At 42.8% G+C, this 19,176-nt stretch overlaps 1 protein-coding gene across 6 annotated transcripts in view; it reads left to right on the top strand.

The window, feature by feature from the left end:
* Positions 1-2,170: 2,170 nt before the first annotated feature.
* Positions 2,171-19,176, top strand: part of FAM178B (family with sequence similarity 178 member B) — a 114,750-nt gene continuing 97,744 nt past the window's right edge. For 5 of the 6 annotated variants that reach the window (XR_009602595.3, XR_009602591.3, XM_060607936.2 and 2 more), the window contains exon 1: positions 2,171-2,252. Coding sequence is in view for 3 of the 6 variants with exons in the window: in XM_060607936.2 (XP_060463919.2) it covers positions 2,211-2,252 (42 nt within the window). In the remaining 3 variants the exon portion in view is untranslated. The remainder of the gene's footprint in view (positions 2,253-19,176) is intronic. The other variant, XR_009602603.3, reaches the window with a different exon arrangement.

Below are 19,176 nucleotides of genomic sequence, written 5' to 3'. Positions count from 1 at the left end.
GTCGTGATCTCAGAGCTCATGAGTTCAAGCCCTGTATTGGGCTCTCTGCTGTTAATGCAGAGTCCGCTTCAGATCCTCTGTCTCTCTCTCCCTCTCAAAAATAAATAAGCAGTTTTTAAAAAACGTTGAAATCAGACCGTGGAGTATGAAGGAAAAGGTATACACAATGGAGCCAGAGAAACATGGGCTCAGACGGTACTAGCAGCTCTGCAACTGGGGCAACTTAAGCTCTCTGAACCTCCAATTTCCCTTCTGTAGGGTCCTTAAAAAGGATTGAATTACAATGTATATAGCGTATGTAGCTCCTTCTAGATGATCAATAAAAGATGATTACATGAAGAAGCAGCTATAAATGAATAAAATAATTGAAACTGTCATTCCAGGTTGGCCTTTGTAAGACTAAGCACCCACTCTCCCTGGAAGGAGTAAGGAAGGCCCACTTGCCTAAAGCCCTTCTCCTGAGTCGATCCCATCTCTATGGTTACTATTCAAAGGACTCTTGGGAACACAGCTTTTTAACCAGACTAAGAGATCAAGTCACGAGGAGTGGGCACACACAACATGGGGTTGGGCAGAGCAGGACTTGAAGGAACAGAGATCCTAGGAGGAGGAGGAGACTGGGCGGGCCTTCAGCAGGCATGACCTGCTGCATGAAGAGGCCCTCTAATGGAGTCTCTGAGCCACCTGAGGCAGCCCTGTTGGCCAAATTTTCTTTTCTTTCCTTCCAGGGTCCTCTGGGAGGAATGTGGAGGGCCTCAAGGACACAGGGCCTCCACACAAAGAAGTGAGAACAACAGGTTCCTAAAGTGAGAGCAAAACCCTGGGTGACATGAGGAAAGACAGACCAGTAGCAATGAGAGCCCTGGGATTAAATGTAGGCTCTCATACCCCAGTGTATGGCTCTAGGTCAGGCAGCTGGCCTCCAAGCCTCAGTTTCTTCCACTGGAAAATGAGTAGTCAGCACCCTCCAGCCTACAGTGAAGATCCAATGAGTTAATGTTGGTGGGAGCATTCATATACCAGAAAAGGATTATTCTTGTGTAGGTTAGTATTTTCAACTTTGCCTGGGGCTGGATCTGTCTCTTCATATTAAACTTACAAACGATGCTCATTAAAATGGATATACCTATGTATGTTTAAAACATTTAAAATGGCAGACGTTCTCCAAAGAACAGGAAGGAGTTCAGAAGGGATCCTTTCAATCTCTTCAATATCCCTTTTAACAAATGGAAGTCACATGAATTAATGGGCTCAAACTCCTAGATGAGCTGATCAAAGGAAGTAAAGGTCAAGAAACAACGTTGCTGGGAAGGCCTGCTAACACACCAAGGCCTCTCTGCCTTCTCTCCCTCACTTCCTGGCCCCAGAAGAGGGGCTTCTCACTCAGAGTATGGGCTTAGCCGGGGTGCCAGGAGTAGCACTGCTCAGCTCAGCTCGGCTGGGCTCTACCGCCCTCCTGCCTGGAAAACCACGCAGGAGGACAGTTAATTAGCTATTCATGATGTCTAATTAAGAATCAGTTCCCCAGAAGAGTAGGATATGGTTTTAATTGATGACAGGGCTGGCTGCAGATAAAGAGATATAATGTATGTAAATGGCCTTGCTCAGGGTCAGGCAAAGGGTCGGGGCTCAACCAGTTTGTTGAGTGTGAATCTGACCGGCCGACATCCCCCAAAGAACGAACAGACACGCACACTCACACACACTCAGATACACATGCCCAGGGCACATCTATTCTCAAAGCAAAACGTGAATAATCATGGATGGTGGTTATAAGGGATGCGCTCTCAACACACAACACGAGAAGTGTCTTACTGTGGGAAAGATCCCGGGTGGTCTGACGGCGGAGAGGCCACAGTGGGTTTAAATCCTGGCGCCGCCCCCTTCTGTCCTTGTCCCTTAGCAAGAGGCCCTTTCCCTGTGGGATCGGTGTCCCCATCTGTTTGGAAGCCCCCCAGGTGAGGATCCCGCGACTCAACTGCACGTTAAGTACAAGGCACAGACAAAAAGCTCGGGGGGGGGGGGGGGGGGGGCTGATTGAAGCCGGCCTCGCCTGCGGGGAGTACTGCCCACCCTTGGGCTTCCGGTGCTGCGCTTGGCGTGCACGTGGATGCGCACGTGGCGGGCGGGGCTGGGCCCGCTGGGGGGCGCCGTCTGCGCGCGCCGCCCGGGTGCTGGACGGCTGTTGCCTGCCCAAGTGCAACCTCCGCATGCATCGTTGGGGGCGCGGGAAGGCTCCAGCGGCCCTGGAGGTAGGAACCCGCTCTTCTTCCCATCCGCGGTCCTCGCCCTTCCAGCCCCACCGTCCGGGAATCCTGCACCCGCTTCCTTTTCCCCACTAGCCGCCCCTCTCCTCCAGGCCTGTGCCCCGGCCTCCTACCCCTCCCCTGCTCGCCCAGTTAGGACGGTCCCAACCCCGCTGTCAGGTCAGACACAACCCCCTGCCTCCTTTGCGCCCTTATGGATTTCTTGGTTAAACACATGTGTTCACGTGTTACTCTGACCCTGGCGCCCGGCTGGGCCCAGGGCTGGCCCGGACCAAGACCAGCCAGGCCCTCCTCTCCTGGGTGGCACAGTCACCAAGGCATCGTTTGCTTTGTTGGGACGGAACTTTCTTCAGACTAACTTGAGACTTGGTTTATGTTTTGGTTGATTTGGTGGTTGTGTGTGTGTGTTTTCCCAGTGTTCCCCAGGGCACAGAGGATAGCTTTTTTTCCCCCCAGAAAAGCTCTCTGTTCCCAGCCTATGCCTAGTTTGATGGATGTGCAGTTTATAATACTGCAGACTGTTTGACTTTCCTTTGTGGATAAAACTCATCTCATTTCATCTTTCAGAGTGCGAGCTGAGGGCTTGCTAACCAGAGCCACTGCCCTCACTAACATTCCTAAGCTATTAAATATTTGTTTAAAAGGACCGACACAAAGCACGGTGTTAGGAATAAGTCATCTTGAAAAAAGCAATATTCAGAAAAACAGGACTGTTGTAATAGTGTCAGTTAATCTTGGATCTTTTTTACATCAAGACTCAAAGCATTTTGGATTCCATAATGATTTGACCGCATGGCTACACTTTGAGACAGATTATTTTATTTTTCTTGTAGCGAGGAAAATAAAAGAAGAAAAAGTGGGGCAACATGTTGAAATCACACTGTGGGACAGTGATGGAGAGTGGGAGAGGTAGGCGAGGGAGGCTGAATGTTACAGGCTTGGGTTTCCAGGATTTAGGGAGGCCCCCACCCAGCAGTGGGAAGAGATAGACAGATGGAGCGGCAGTCCCTGGGCTGGACTGGAGAAGAGGGAGCATGGTGAAACCAGATGGCTTCACTCCTTAGCCTGGAAAGCAGATGAGTGAGATTGAGGAGGAATAGTCCTGGCTGGTTGGTGCTGGGTGCTGGGGAGGAAGAGGACAGGAGTTAAGTTTAGATGTTGAGTGTGTCTTCTTCCCATTTGACTGTAGGATGGCCTTTTGTCTCTTGTGTTCCTGTCTCAACACCTAGCACACAGTACTTGAAACATGTCAGATTAACCAGAGTTACCATTTTTAATTGATTCTTGGATGCACCTTTGTTCACATCTTCACAGCTCTGAAGTTGAGCTGTGTCTTCCTTTGTGTCATTCACTTGGCAGATTTTTTTCTTTCTTGGTGGTCATAGAAAGTCATGCTGAGGGCACCTGGCTGGCTCAGTCGGGAGAGCATGCAATTCTTGATCGCAGGGTTGTAACTTGGAGTCCCACGCTGGGTGTAGTGATTACTTAAAAGTAAAATCTTTAAAAGAAAAAAAGAAAGAAAGTCATGATGCTCTTAAAATTGGTGGCATCTTAGCTCTGATGAAGTAGTGTTGCCAGCTGTGACCTTGGACCAGCAATTGCAGGTTTCAGCATTGGAGATTCAAGCACCAAAGATGACCTTTTATCACATTGTACCCTTCTAGTGTCATTCATTTCCTCTTCTTTGAAACTGCTAATGTTTTCAAGGAACACGAGGGAGGGAGTTGGTAAAAGCAAGAACAACAGGTACAAGTATGAAAAATATATTATTTTGTGGGTTGGAAAGAGAAGCAACAGCTGATGGATGTGTCTCCTTTCCTGGTGAAATTGTTAAATTGGACTGCCATATAACCACTGGTAGATGGATACCTTTAAGTGAAATGTGCTTTGCAGCAGCCATGCTTCCATGCACACTGGTCAGGCAGCCCTCATCCTTGAGCCTGCTCATGACCAGCCAGTCTGAATACACCTGTTGATACCGTGAGACCCATGCTCCGCCGTCCACTGGAGTCTTGGTGATGCTGGGTCTACCCCTGGCAGAAACCTCCCACTGCTGTACAAGCCCCTCAAGGGCAGAGACCATATCTTTCCCATCCTTGGTGTTCCAGTACTCAGCACAATGCCTGACACATCAGAGATGCTATGTTAGGTGTTGCTGAGTAAAACTGTGCTGGGCAAGTTGGGGCAAGTTGTCTTCTGGTCCTCAAGTCAAAGTCTTCATCTTGCAGAGACCATGTTTTGGGTGAAGGTTTCCTTCCCAGCCCTCAATCATCTGTGAGGCTGCTCCATGAGTTACTGGTTTTGTGAGCTAACCTGCAGAGACCTTATTTCTCACCCTTGGCTTGCAGAATGAGCTTTTGGGACTTAGTCCACTTGTAAATTGGAACCTGCTTATGTATCAACTCACTTGGTGACTTTGCTCCCAGAGAGCCTCGCTAGTTAACCCACAGGATGTCAGGGCCCCTATGGATTAATTGTTTCTGCTGAGTTTGCTGTTTAAGCAGGTGAGCCGGTCCCAGCCTAGAGAAAGCTAGAAAGGTGAATCAGAATCTCCTGGAAACAAAAGGGCAAAGTTTATGTTCTGCTTTGTCTCCAGGGAAGACATGGGCTGAACTCCTGAACCCCAGGAGCCCTTAGGACCTGTGAGACTTGACCCCTGTTCTTCATTCATGGCTGACCTATGTGCTCCTTCTAGAAAGAGATGTTTTGAGCATGCAAAACATCTTTTCTCAGTCTGCACCAGGATGGTTTGGGGGTGGTTTGTGTAGAAGTGGAGGCATTTAGGAGAGTTCTTTGTCTTCTTTGGCTGACTCTCAGGTTCCCAGGAGGTAGTTGTACTCTGCTTGAGAACAGTGTCACAGCCACCACCAGTTGGCCAGTTTTACTTTTTTTACTCTCTCAAGGTGACTTTGGGGATGTTTTTATGGCAAATGTCTGGTGATTTTCCAGATTTCAGTTCAAATTATGAGAAATCCTGATGATCACCGTAAGATTTTTTTTTAATTTGTGGGTATTAAAAACAAAAAATAGGGGCTCCTGGGTGGCTCATTGGTTAAGTTTCCAACTTTGGCTTAGGTCATGATCTCTTGGTTTGTGAGTTTGAGCCTGCGTTGGGCTCTGTGCTAACAGCTCAGAACCTGGAGCCTGCTTCAGATTCTGTGTCTCCCCCTCTCTCTGCCCCTCCCCTGCTCATGCTCTCTCTCTGTCTCTCAATAATAAATAAACGTTAAAAAATTTTTTTAAACAAAAACTAGTTTTGAACCATTTCCATCAAAATTATTTCAGGCAAGAATCACAAATGTGATTATATGTCAACTATACTGGAATTAAATTTAAAAAAAGAATCATCAATGGATGCTAAAACTATGAAATGAATGTATGATGAGAAACAGGATGTTTACATAATCTCAAAGCATTTTCCCCATAAGATACTGATTAATAACAGAGGGAAACATAGTGATATTACAGTGGAGAAACCTGGCCTTAACCAAGTGATTAAAATTAGCACAGCAGTAATGGGACATTATCATGTGCCTTCTCACATACACTGAGAAGAACACATCACATCTGGGTATTCCTGTCCCAAACATGTCACCTGTATCTAATTATGAGGAAATGTCACACAAACCCAGGTTTATATAGTCTATCAAGTAACTGGCCAGTACTCTTCAACAGTGTCAAGGTCATACACACATGCACACAAGGTAATTACTGGTAAACCAAATGTAGTAAAATGTTGACATGGAGGGATTTTGATGAAGGGCATATGAGCATTTTTTTTTTTTTTTTAGCTTATTTATCTTGAGAGAGAGTGAGCACAAGTGGGGGAGGGGCAGAGAGAGAGGGAGAAAGAATCCCAAGCAGGCTCCTCACTGCCAGCAAGGAGCCAGCATGGAGCCCGGGATGGGCTCAAATGAATGAACTGTGAGATCATGACCTGAGCTGAAACCAAGTGTCGGGTACTCAACCAACTGAGCCACCCAGGCGCCCCCATATGGGCATTTTTTGTATTGTTTTTATAATTTGGGGTATGTCTGAAATTATTTCAAAATAAAAAAATAGAAAAGGTTGTCACATTTTTTCCAAAAATAATTATGGATGTAGGAACAGATAAAATATGCTATGTGTACTTGGCAGGGAGAACTTGACAAATCTAAATGGTTTTTGTAGTACAGTAAGATAAAAATTTTGTGTATCCTGGTAAATAGCTAACAGAAATGAATATTTATTTCCTTCAAAAGACATACACAAGAATATTCATAGCAGCTTTATTCATAATACCCTGAAATAAGAAACAATCCAAGTGTCCATCAAAGGGAGAGTGGATACGTAAGTTGTGATGTATTCATATGATGGAATACTATACAGTAAGGAAAATGAATGGAGAACTGCAGCGTGCAATAACATGGATGAATCTCACATGCATGATGTTGAGCAGGTTATAATCAGACACAAAAGAGCTCCAAATATATGATTTCCTGTATATAAAATTAAGAAACAGGCAAAATAATTGATGGTGATACAGGCAGAATATTGTTACCTTTGGGGGCTATTGACTGAAAGAGATATGAGAGATCCCTCTAGGGTGTGAGAGATGTTCAGTATCTTCATCTGGGTCATGCACACACACACACACACACACACACACACACACACATTGACCCTTAAACACATGAGGGTTGGGGTATCAACTCCCTGTGGATTCAAAAATTTGCATACAACTGGGGCGCCTGGGTGGCTCAGTCAGTTAAGTGTCCGACTTCAGCTCAGGTCATGATCTCACAGTTTGTGAGTTCGAGCCCTGCATCGGGCTCTGTGCTGACCGCTCAGAGCCTGGAGCCTGCTTCGGATTCTGTGTCTTCTCCTGTCTCTGCCCCTCCCATGCTCATGCTCTGTCTCTCTCTCTGTCTCTCAATACATAAACATTAAAAAAATTTTTTTTAATTTGCATACAACTTTGACTCTCTAAAAACTGTTAATAGCATATTGTTGATTGGAAGCCTTACCATTAGCATAGACAATTGATTAACGCATATTTTGTCTATATATCCTATACTGTTTTCTTACAATGAAGTAAGCTAGAGAAAAAATATTAAGAAAATCACAAGTAAGAGAAAATTTACAGTACTGTACTGTATTTATAGAAAAAATCCACTTAGATGTGGACCTACATGGTTCAAGCTCATGTTGTTTAAAGGTCAACTGTGTGTATATATATATGCCATATATCATATATATAAATTCATCAAGTTGAATAGTTAAGATTTGTGTACCTTATCTAAGTTACACATCAGTGAAAACTAAAATGTGTCTTGTGAGGATTATAGATCCAAATGTGAATTGTAAAATAATAAAAATTATACAAGTTGATATGAGAATATGTTCATGACTTTGGAATGGGGAAGATTTCTTTTAAAAAAAATTTTTATGTTTTATTTTTATATTTGAGAGAGAGAGAGAGACAGAGAGCGAGTAGGGGAGGGGCAGAGAGACAGAGACAGAATCTGAAGCAGGCTCCAGGCTCTGAGCTGTCAGCACAGAGCCCAATGTGGGGCTGGAACTCACAAACCATGAGATCATGACCTGAGCCGAAGTCAGATGCTTAACCGACTAAGCCACCCAGGTGCCCCAGAATGGGGAAGATTTCTTAAACAAGACACAGAACACACTAATCATAGAAGAAAGCATTGATAAATTAGGCTCCATTGAACTTTTGAATTTTTCTCTGTAAAGACACACCATTAAGAGAGTGAAAAGACAAGCCATAGAGTGGGTGAAAATATTTGCAACATGTAAAACTGACAGGGTTCATCTTGAGAATATGTAAGAATGCCCATAGATCGAGAAATGTCAAAAAGGACAACCCAATAGAAATTGGGCAACAGGTACTTTATTAAAAAAAAGATATCCAGGTGGAGAACACAACATGAAAAGTTGTTCAGTGTCATTAAGTGAGGAAAACACAAATTTATAATAAAAAATGCAATGAGGGGCACCTGGGTGGCTCAGTCTGTTGGGCGGCCGACTTGGGCTCAGGTCATGGTCTCACAGCTTATGAGTTCCAGCCCCACATTGGGATCTGTGCTGACAGCTCAGAGCCTGGCGCCTGCTTCAGATTCTGTGTCTCTGTCTCTCTCTCTCTCCTTCCCCCACTTGTGCTTTCTCTCTGTCAAAAATAAACACTAAAAAAAAATTTTTTTTTTAATGCAGTGAGGGGGTCACTTGGGTGGCTCAGTCGGTTAAGCGTCCAACTTCAGCTCAAGTCATCTCACAGCCCCGCGTCGAGCTCTGTGCCGACAGCTCAGAGCCTGGAGTTGCTTCGGATTCTGAGTCTCCCTCTCTCTCTGACCCTCCCCCACTTACGCTCTGTCTCTGTCTCTGTTTCTCTCTCAAAAATAGATAAACATTAAAAAAAAACAGTTTTTTTAATGCAATAAGAAACCAGTAGGTGAGAAATACCTACTAGAATGGTGAACCTTTAAAAAACTGACAGTCTCAGGTGCTGACAAGGGTAGGATGAGGAGAACTGGCAAATGGCATATAGGAGGGTAAATTCATTCTACCACTTTCCAACTGACCTTGTCTACCATGAACGAACATACCTATTCCTGTGACCCATCAATTTGACACCTAGCCACATTCCCAACAGAAATGTGTGTGATTAGGTGTGTGGGATTGTGTGTACAAAAGGCAAGTAAAACAATGTTTATGGAAGCATTATTCATAATTGTCAAAAACTAAAAACAATGAAGATGTCTATCAACAGAAGAGTTAATCCTGTATTCATACAGTCGAATACTATACAACAACGAAGATGAACATTCATAGACGTAACATTGAACTAAAGAAGACGACAAAGGGGGCGCCTGGGTGGTTCAGTTGGTTAAGCGTCCGACTTCGGCTCAGGTCATGATCTCACGGTTCGTGAGTTCGAGCCCCGCGTCGGGCTCTGTGCTGACGGCTCGGAGCCTGGAGCCTGTTTCAGATGCTGTGTCTCCCTTTCTCTCTGCACCCCCCCCCGCCCCCGCTCATGCTCTGTCTCTCTCTGTCTCAAAAATAAATACACATTAAAAAAAATTTTTAAAAAAAGACGACAAAGAATCCATACTGTGTGATTCCACTTATGCATTATTGAAAAAACAGACAAATCTGTGGTGTTAAGTTTTATTTTGGGGGCAGAGGGTGGGGGTACTGACTGGGAGTGAGCATAAAGGACTCTGGGGTGCTGGTATGTGCCATCTTTTTTACTTTGGTAATGGTTACCTAGGTGTGTTCACTTTGTGAAAATTCATCTAGACTGTATTCTTACCCTGGTACACTTTTCTGTCATACATTGTACTTTAAAGTTGATTAATTTGATTTGCAGCTAGTGTAGTGATGTTTGATATATTGCATGGCATTATGGATTGAATTGTGTCTCCCCCTCAAATTCATGTGTTGAAGCCCTAACTCTCAATATGATGGTATTTAGAGATGGGGCCTGTGGGAGGTAATTAAGTTAGATGAGGTCATGAGGGTGGGACTGCATGATGGGATTAGTATCCTTTTTTTTTTTTTCAATGTTTATTTTTGAAACGGAGAGATCCTGAGTGGGGGAGGGGCAGAGAGAGAGGGAAACACAGAATCCGAAGCAGGCTCCAGGCTCTGAGCTGTCAGCACAGAGCCCGACACGGGGCTCAAACTCACAAACCATGAAATTGTGACCTGAGCCAAAGTTGGACGCTTAACCGACTGAGCCACTCAGGCACCCCGGGATTAGTATCCTTATAAGAAGAGGAAGGGGCGCCAGGGTGGCTCAGTTGGTTAAGCGTCCTTATGTCAGTTAAGCATCCTAAGTGTCTGACTCTTGATTCCAGCTCAGGTCATGATCTCACAGTTCATGGGATCCAACCCTGTGTCAGGCTCTGTGCTGATAGCATGGAGTCCGCTTGGGATTCTGTCTCTCCCTCTCTGCCCCTCCCCTGCTTATGAGCACACACACACTCCCTCTCTCAAAATAAATAAAACATTTAAAAAAAAAAAAGAGGAAGAGACCAATGCACACATTCTGTGTCTTTCCCACAAGCGCATCAAGGAGAGGTCATGTGAGCACACAGCAGAGAATAGTCTCCTGTGAGCCATGAGAAAAGCCCTCAGAAAGAAACCTATCTTGCCAGCACCTTGATCTTGGATTTGTAGCCTCAAGAACTATGAAAAATAATGGGCGCCTGGGTGGCTCAGTCAGTTAAGTGTCCAACTTCAGCTCAGGTCATGATCTCACAGTTGGTGGGTTCGAGCCCACATCGGGCCCTGTGCTGATAGCTCAGAGCCTGGAGCCTGCTTCAGATTCTGTGTCTCCCTCTCTCTCTTCCCCTCCACTGCTCACACTCTGTCTCTCTCTGTCTCTCTCTCTCAAAAATAAATAAACGTTAAAAAAAGATTTAAAAAAAATAAAAAGAACTATGAGAAATCTGTTTTTTAAGCTACCCAGCCCATGGTATAGGCATGTTTTGTTTTATTGCACTTTATTATACTTCACAGATAATGCTTGTTTTTGTGTTTTGTTTTGTTTTGTTTTTACAAAGTAAAGGTTTGTGGCAACCTGCAGTTCTCGTCTATTGGGGCCATTTTTCCAAAAGCATTTGCTCATTTATGCCTCTGTGTCACATTTAGGTAATTCTCATAATATTTTAAACTTTTTCATGATTATTATATTTGTTATGGTTGTCAGTGATCTTATATGTTCTATTGTATATGTGGGTGCCATGAACCTCACCCACATAAGACCGCAACCTTAAACAATAAATGTTGTGCATGTTCTGACTGTTCCACCAACCAGTCATTCCCCCGTCTGTCTCCCTCTCTCTCCTCAGGCCTCCCTATTCCCTGAGACACAGCAATATTGAAGTTAAGCCAGTTGATAACCTTATAATGGCCTCTAAGTGTTCAAGTGAAAGGAATAGTCACACATCCCTGACTTTAAATAAAAAACTAGAAATGATTAATCTTATTAAGCAAGGCATGTCAAAAGCCAAGATAGACCAAAAGCTTCAAACAGCCAAGTCACGAATGTGAAGGAAAAGTTCTTGAAGGATATGAAAAGTGCTACTCCAGTGAACACATGAATGATAAGAAAGTGAAACAGCCTTATCACTGATTTGGAGAAAGTTAGAGTGGTCTGGATACAAGATCAGACCATCCCACAACATTCCCTTAAACCAAAGTCTAATCCAGAGCAAGGCCCTAACTCTCTTCAAGTCCATGAAGCTGCAGAAGAAAAGTCTGAAGCTAGCAGGGGTGGTTCATGAGGTTAAAGGAAAGAAGCCGTCTCCATAACATCAAAGTGCAAGCAGCAAGGTGAAACAGCAAGTTATCCAGAAGATCTAGCTAAGATCATTAATGAAAGTGGCTACACTAAACAAGAAGTTTTCAATGTAGACAAAACAGCCTTCTATTGGAAGAAGATTCTCTTGAGGACTTCATAGCTAGAGAGGAGAAGTTAATGCCTGGCTTCAAAGCTTCAAAAGACAGGCTGACTCTCTTGTAAGAGACTAATGCAGCTAGTGGTTTTAAGTTGAAGCCAGTGCTCACCAGTCCAAAAATCCTAAGACCCTTAAGAATTATGCTAAATCTACTCTGCCTGTTTACAGTACGGTTTACTGAATATTTTAAACCCATTGTTGACACCTGCTGCTCAGAAAGATTCCTTTCAAAATATTACTGCTTATTGACAATGTACCTGGTCACCCAAGAGCTCTGATGGAGATGTACAAGATTAGTGTTTTCTTATCTAATACCACATCCATTCTACAGTCTTGGGTCAAGGAGTAATTTAGACTTTCAAGTCTTACTATGTAAGAAATATTTGTAAGGCTATCATTGCTATAGAGAGTGATGCCTCTGGTGGATTTGGGCAAAGTAAATTGCAAACCTTCTGGAAATGGTTCATTCTAGATGCCATAAGAACAGTCATGATTCATAGGAAGAGGTTAAAATATCATAACTCTTTAAAATAGTCTGGAAGAAGATGATTCCAACCCTCACAGATGAGTTTAAGGGGTTCAGGACTTCAGTGGAGGAATTAACTGCAGATGTCGTACAAATAGCAAGAGAACCAGAATTAGAAGTGGAGCTTGAAGTGTGACAAATTGCTGCCAATCTTAAAAACTTGAAAGGATGAGGGCTGTCTGGGGGTTCAGTCGGTTAAGCATCTGACTTTTGATTTTGGCTCAGGTCATGATTTCACAGTCATGACATCAAGCCCTGCATCGAGCTCTACTCTGGGTATGGAGGCTGCTTAAGCTTCTCTCTCTCCGTCCCTCTCTGCCCCACTCCCCTGCTCTCTCATTCTCTCAAAAAAAAAAAAAAAAAAAAAAAAAGAAAGAAAGAAAGAAAAAGAAAAAAAAAATAAAACTTAAAAGGATGAGAAGTGCTTTCTTATTGAAGAGCAAGGAAAGTAGTTTCTTGGGATAGAATCTACTCCTGGTGAAGATGATGTGAAGATTTTTGAAATGACAACAAAGGACTTAGACTATTACATGAATTTAATATCAGCTAAGCAGTGGTAGGGTTTGAGATGACTGACTCCAATTTTGTAAGAAGTTCTGTGAATAAGATGCTATCAAACAGCATCACATGCTGCAGAGAAATAGTCCGTGAAAGGAAGGGTCAGCTGATGCGGCCAACTTCATTGTTGTCTTATTTATAAAAATGGCCACAGCCACCCCAGCCTTCAGCAACCACCACCCTGATCAGTCAGCAGCCAGCAACATTAAGGCAAGACCCGCCCCCCCACCAGCAAAACAATGGACTTGCTGAAAGCTCAGATGATAGTTACCAGTTTTTAGCAGTAAATTATTTTTTAACCAAAGTATGGACATTGTTTTTTTCAGACACAATGCTGTTGCACATTTAATAGACTACAGTACAGTGCAAACATAACCTTTATATGCCTTGGGAAACCAAAAAACCCATTGGACTCACTTTATTGCCATATTCACTGTATTGCAGTGGTCTGGAATGGAACCTGCAATATCTCTTTGTATGCCCATATTTTGTTATAGAAGCCCAGGCCAACTAAAGCACATATAAATGTGCATTAGCATCAACTACCTCATTTTCTGAGAATCCAGCCTGCACTGGCCCTGGGCTGGTCACTGGGATATGGAGACAAGACTTCATCTGTGCACCTCAGTGACTCAAGAGAACTAAGTCATCAGTGTGGTAAAAATACATGAAGTGTTGTGCGGGTGAAGAGTAGGGGCTGAGACATGGTACGTTTCCTCAGGCAGCAATGACACATTTACTCCTCTTTTATACTTTAAAGCGCCCCTCCGTCTTGGGTGCTCCATCTGGAGCAGTGACCTACTGAACTTTCAGAAACCAGAGTGTGCTGCTTTTCATGATCTTGAGGAACAGCCAAAACTGGAATAGCAAAAACTGTCAACTCTGAAGTGGAACAAAGGCTGGTGTTGTGTATCCACACTTAGTGGGCCCTGCATTGTTAGGAGGACATAGAAAGCACTTGTGCTCAGAAAAGAAACCAATTGAAAAGCAGAAAATATCCTTCCCTCCCACCGTCCCAGTTGCGCGTAGTTTTTGCCGCATAGACTTGGTCTCAATGCATCAGCAGTTTCTGATTCTTTTTATATTTTATCATCTCTGTGGACTTCTGAACACTGAAACATTTACTTGGGGCAGGGCAGTTTTCTTGTCTTTAGCAACTGTTCCAGACTCAACTTGGTATACTCTCAGTTCCCCAAGTAAAAGGGTTTTTAAAGAACAGCCCTAACCCCCCAACCCTGTATTCTCAAAAGGCATAATCACTTGCATAGAATATTACTGGGAGATTTTAGTGATACTTTTTATTCTTTGTTTCTTTCTTTTCTTTCTTGCTTCTTCGGTAGCATCTATAATGAGAAGGGCTTTTAGCATGTTTTCCAGCTTCCCGATGCCTCACTCCTTTGTCCTCTTGGAAGGTTAACAGCGATAGCAGCGTGGACCTTCAGTTTTACTTTACTTGTACTTTCTTTAAAAGAAAAAAAAAAAGGTTTTTCAAATAAAAAGGTGAGGGGTGCCTGGGTGGCTTAGTCGGTTGGGCATCCAAGTCTTGATTTTGGCTCAGGTCATGATCCCACAGTCATGGGATCAAGCCTGGCATCGGGCTCCATGCTGAATATGGAGCCTGCTTGAGATTCTCTCTCTCCTCCCTGCCCCTCTCCCCCACTTGTGTGCTGGCTTGCTTTCTCTGTCAAATATCAATCAATCAATTATTAAAAATAAAAATTAAAAACAAGTAAAAAACTAGTTTATTGAGATATAACTCCATACCATACAAGTCATCCATGTTCTGAAATCAATTTTAGAACATTTTCAGCACCCCAGACATAAATCTTGCATCCCTTACCTGTCACCCCCCAACTTCCCTTCTCTCTCCCAGCCCTAATCTGCTTTATAACACTCTGGATTTGCCTGTTCTGGACATTTCATGCAAATGGAACCACACAGGATGTGGTTTTATAAGTCAGGCTTCTTTCATTTTATGTATTATGTTCAAGGTCCATGCATGTTGTAGCATGAGTCAGTACTTCATTTTTATAGCTGAATAATACTCCATTATATGGATATACCACATTTTGTTTGTCCTTTCAACAACTGATGGCCATTGGGTTGTTTCCACTTTTTAGCTATCGTGAAAAATATTGCTGGATTATTATTAATGGAGAAGATTTTGTGTGGACATATGTATTCATTTCTCTCTCATTTATACCTAGAAATGGAATGTCTGGGCCATATGGTACCTCTGTGTTTAACCATTTGGGGAACTGCCAGGCTATTTCCCAAAGCCCTTTTCCTTGTATGATCAGTAAGCAAGGAAATATTTTATTGTTCTTTTAACTTTTATAGGATTTTACAAACTTTGCTACTGACCACCTTTGCCATTTGTCTGTTAAAATGCTTCTATAAAAAAGCAGGAGGTATGATCACTGTGCTTACACCTCCTTCTCTGTGCATATTTCTCATCCTCTGCAAGGTCTTAATCTCCTCAGGTCCTTAGGAACATAGACATTGGTTATTTATGGACCAGACAGCTTCTCAGATACTTCTGGTTATAAGGGCAAATTCTTTTGCTGATCTTTACCTGAGATCCCACTTACATATTAAACCATTGAGAGTTTGGTTAGAATGTCACAAGTTTTGGTTGCTTGAGCTGATGATGTCTCGTCGATCATGCTCATGTCATGGCCATGTTGGCAGCAAAGTGGTGCCAAATCAGGAACATTGGAAAGCTCTTGGACTTTCAGTATCACCCTTTCTGATACAAACAAAGGATTTTTAATGTTTGCAGAGGCCTCCACCACCTTCTATGGAGCTCAGGGCTGTTGGTGCCAAATACACTATTATTGGCTAAATTGACCCCCTAAAATTCATAGGTTGAAGTCTTAACTACCTCAGAATGTGGCTGTATTTGGAGATAAGGCCTTTAAGCAGATAATTAAGGCTAAATGAAGTCGTTCGGGGTGGATCCTAATCCAATAGGACTGGTATCCTTATGAGGAGAGAAGGTTAGGACATAGACCAGAAACCATGTGGCAACACAGAAGATGGCCATGCACAAACCGAGGAGAGTGGTTCAGAAGAAACCAACCCTACCGACACCTTGATCTTGGACTTTGAGCCTCCAGAGAGCCTTTATTTTGTGAGAAAATAAGTGTCTGTGGTTTAAGCCCCCCAGCCTGTGGTATTTGTTATGGCAGCCCAAGCTAGTTCATGCACCCTGATGCTTCTTTGCCCTGACACCCTGCCTGCCCTCCTGTTCTGTGGGTCTTATGGACAAACTGCCCCCCTATCCAAGACTGTATCTTCTGCTTGGGTCATGCATCCTTCTGGCTCTCTTTACCCTGGGCCCCTCTCTGGTCCTTTTTGTTTCCCCAAGCCCAAAGGTGCCTCCTAGGTACAAAACACATCTTGGCCCAAGAATCACCCCAGAGGGAGAGCATATACCATCAGGACTCCTAAGAGCCTTGGCCACACCCGATCACACTCCTTTGCAAGGGGAAGTTCAGTGATTCCTTGTCAGGAGCACCTTAGGAAGCCTCATGGAACTGGGAAGGCCAACAAGGGACACTTCATAACACAAAGATGGCTTTGGTCATCCCAAGAGCATTTTCATTCATTTAACAGAATTTGCATCTTGTGCATCCCTCCAGATGGTTTCTAATGTGGAAATAATTTTATATGTTGAAAAGTTGGTCTCAACTTCCACTTTTGCTAAGTGGAAGATAAGTTAGGTTTATCAAGCTGTAATTTCATTACAGTAAAATTCACTCTCTGTAGATGTGCAGTTCAGTGAGCTCTGACAAATGTATTTAGTTTGAGTAACAACTACCATGATTAAGATAAAGGATATTTTCATCACCTTCTGAAGAGTCCTGGTACACCTTTGTCCAGCAGTGGCTTCTGAGCAGAGGAAGTTACACAATTGAGTTGATGCCCTAGGTCTAAGAAGGTTGAATCAGAAGCGATGTTCAGGAAGGACTGGAAGGAAAAGAGGGTGTAGAAGGAAAAGAAACTGGTTGTTTTTGAAGGCAGAAAAAAAAAACAAAAAATTCCACTGGTGAACGGAAGGATGGGCAGTCATGGGCAACACCTCTCTAAAGGTCCAAAGGAGGGCAAGGTGTCAGAACCAGGGCAGAGGATAATTCTTAGTATCTTCCTTTTCCTACTGGGCCCCTACGAACATCTGATGCTGCCTTTCAGTACTTAGGCACAAATTTAGAATAGTTCATTATTTAACAATTGTGCAAAAATTGCACCCATAAATCCTTAATGTGGTTATTTCATGTATAAGTACTTTTTTTTATTCCAGGATTTCTACCAAGTTATGCTGTCCTCTACTTATTTCACGTAATTTCACGTGTATTTCCCCACCCCACCCCCGAATAATTTGTATATTTATTTGTCCTTTCTTGTGGTAAGATATGCATAGCATAAAACTTGCAGTTTTAATCATTTTGAAATTCTGGGGCATTTAGTAAATTCACAGTGTTGTGCAATCATTGGCACTGTTGAGTTCCAGAGTGTTTTCCCATCATCCAAAAAGGAGAGACCTTGTACCCATTGAGCAGTCACGCCCCATTTCTCCGCCCTTCCCTCTTCCACCCCAGCACCCAGCACCTGGAAACCACTAATCTACTTTCTGTCTCTATGGATTTGCCTATTCTGGCATTTCATGTAAAGAGAATCGTCCATACAATAGGAGACCTTTGTGTCTGGCTTCTTTCACTAAGCATAATGATTATGAGGTTTATCCATTGTTATAGCATATAACAGTGCTTCATTCCTTTTTGTGACTCAATAATCCATTGTATGGCTGTCCTGTATTTTGTTTATCCACTCAGTAGTTGATGGACATTTGTACTGTTTCCACCTTTCGCCTGTGTGAGTAGTGCCACTGTGAACATTCATGTGGAAGGATTTGTCTCAGTACCTGTTGTCATTTCTACCTTGAGTAGAATTACTGGGTCAAATGGTAATTCTATGTCTAACTTACTGGGTAACTACTAGACTCTTTTCCACAAGGGCTGCACCATTTTACATTCACACATGCAGTGGATGAGGGTTCCAGTTTCTCCAGTCCTCACCAACACTAGTTATTGATTGAATGGTTGGTTGGTTGGCTGCCATCCTACTGGGTGTGAAGTGGTGTCTCATTATGTTTTTGATTTGCACTTCCCTAATAAAGTGGTTAATGACATTGAACATCTTTTCATGTGCTTTTTGGCCATTTGTATAGATTCTTCTGAAAATGCCTATTCAAATCTCTTGCTTACTTTTTAACTGGATTTTTTGTCTTTTTATTGTTAAGTTGTAAGAGTTCTTCATATGTTCCGGATACTAAACCCTTATCAGACTTATATGATTTGCAAATATTTTGTCCCACTCTGTAGGTTGTCTTTTCATTTTCTTAGTAGTAGCCTTTGAAGGGAAAATTTTTAACTTCTGATGAAATCCAATATATCTTGTTGTTGTTGTTGTTGTTGTTGTTGTTGCTGCTGCCTGTGTTGGTATCATATCTAGGAAACCATGTTGGCCAACCTGGAGTCATAAAGATTTACCCCTGCCTTTTCTTCTCAGAGTTGTATAGTTTTAATACTTATATTTAGATTTTCCATTTATTTTGAGTTAATTGTTGTGTGGTATCTGGTGAGACAAGGGTCTGGTGTCATTCCTTTGCATATGGATGTCCAGTTGTTTTAGCACCATTTGTTGAAGAGAGTCTAAAATCTTTAAAAGATCTTGCATCTTTGTTGAAAATCAATTGATCATAGATGTATATATTTATTTCTGGAGTCTCAGTTCTAGTCCATTGATATATATGTCTACCCTTTTGCTGGTACCACACTGTTTTGATTACTGTGCCTTTTGAGGTTTTTTGTTCATTTCAAGTTTTTATTTAAATTCCAGTTAGTTAACATATAGTGTAATATTAGTTTCAGGAATAGAATTTAGTGATTCATCACTTACGTACAACACCCACTGCTCATCCCAGCAAGTGCCCTCCATAGTACCAATCACCCATGCAGCCCAACCCCGACCCACCTCCTCTCCAGCAACCCTCAGTTTGTTCTCTACAGTTAAGAGTCTCTTTTATGGTTTGCCTGTTTCTCCCACCACCCTTTGTAGTAAGTTTAGAAATCAGAAAATTTGAGTCTTCCAACTTTGTTTTTCTTTTTCAAAATTTCTTCAAGGTCCCTTGTGTTTTTATATGCATTTTAGAATTGCTTTTTCCATTTCTGCCCCAAAAGGCCTTTGGGATTTTGATAGGGATGCATTGATTCTGTAGACCACTTCAAGGAGTTTACCATCTTAAATGATATTAAGCCTTCCAGTCCACAAATACAAGATGTCTTTCTATTAAGGTACGTCT

Source organism: Panthera onca, chromosome A3 (genome assembly GCF_046562875.1).
Source record: "Panthera onca isolate mPanOnc1 chromosome A3, mPanOnc1 haplotype 2, whole genome shotgun sequence".
NCBI lineage: Eukaryota > Metazoa > Chordata > Mammalia > Carnivora > Felidae > Panthera > Panthera onca.
The sequence above is the reverse complement of the archived record's forward strand: the minus strand, read 5'-3'. Positions and strand labels throughout refer to the sequence as shown.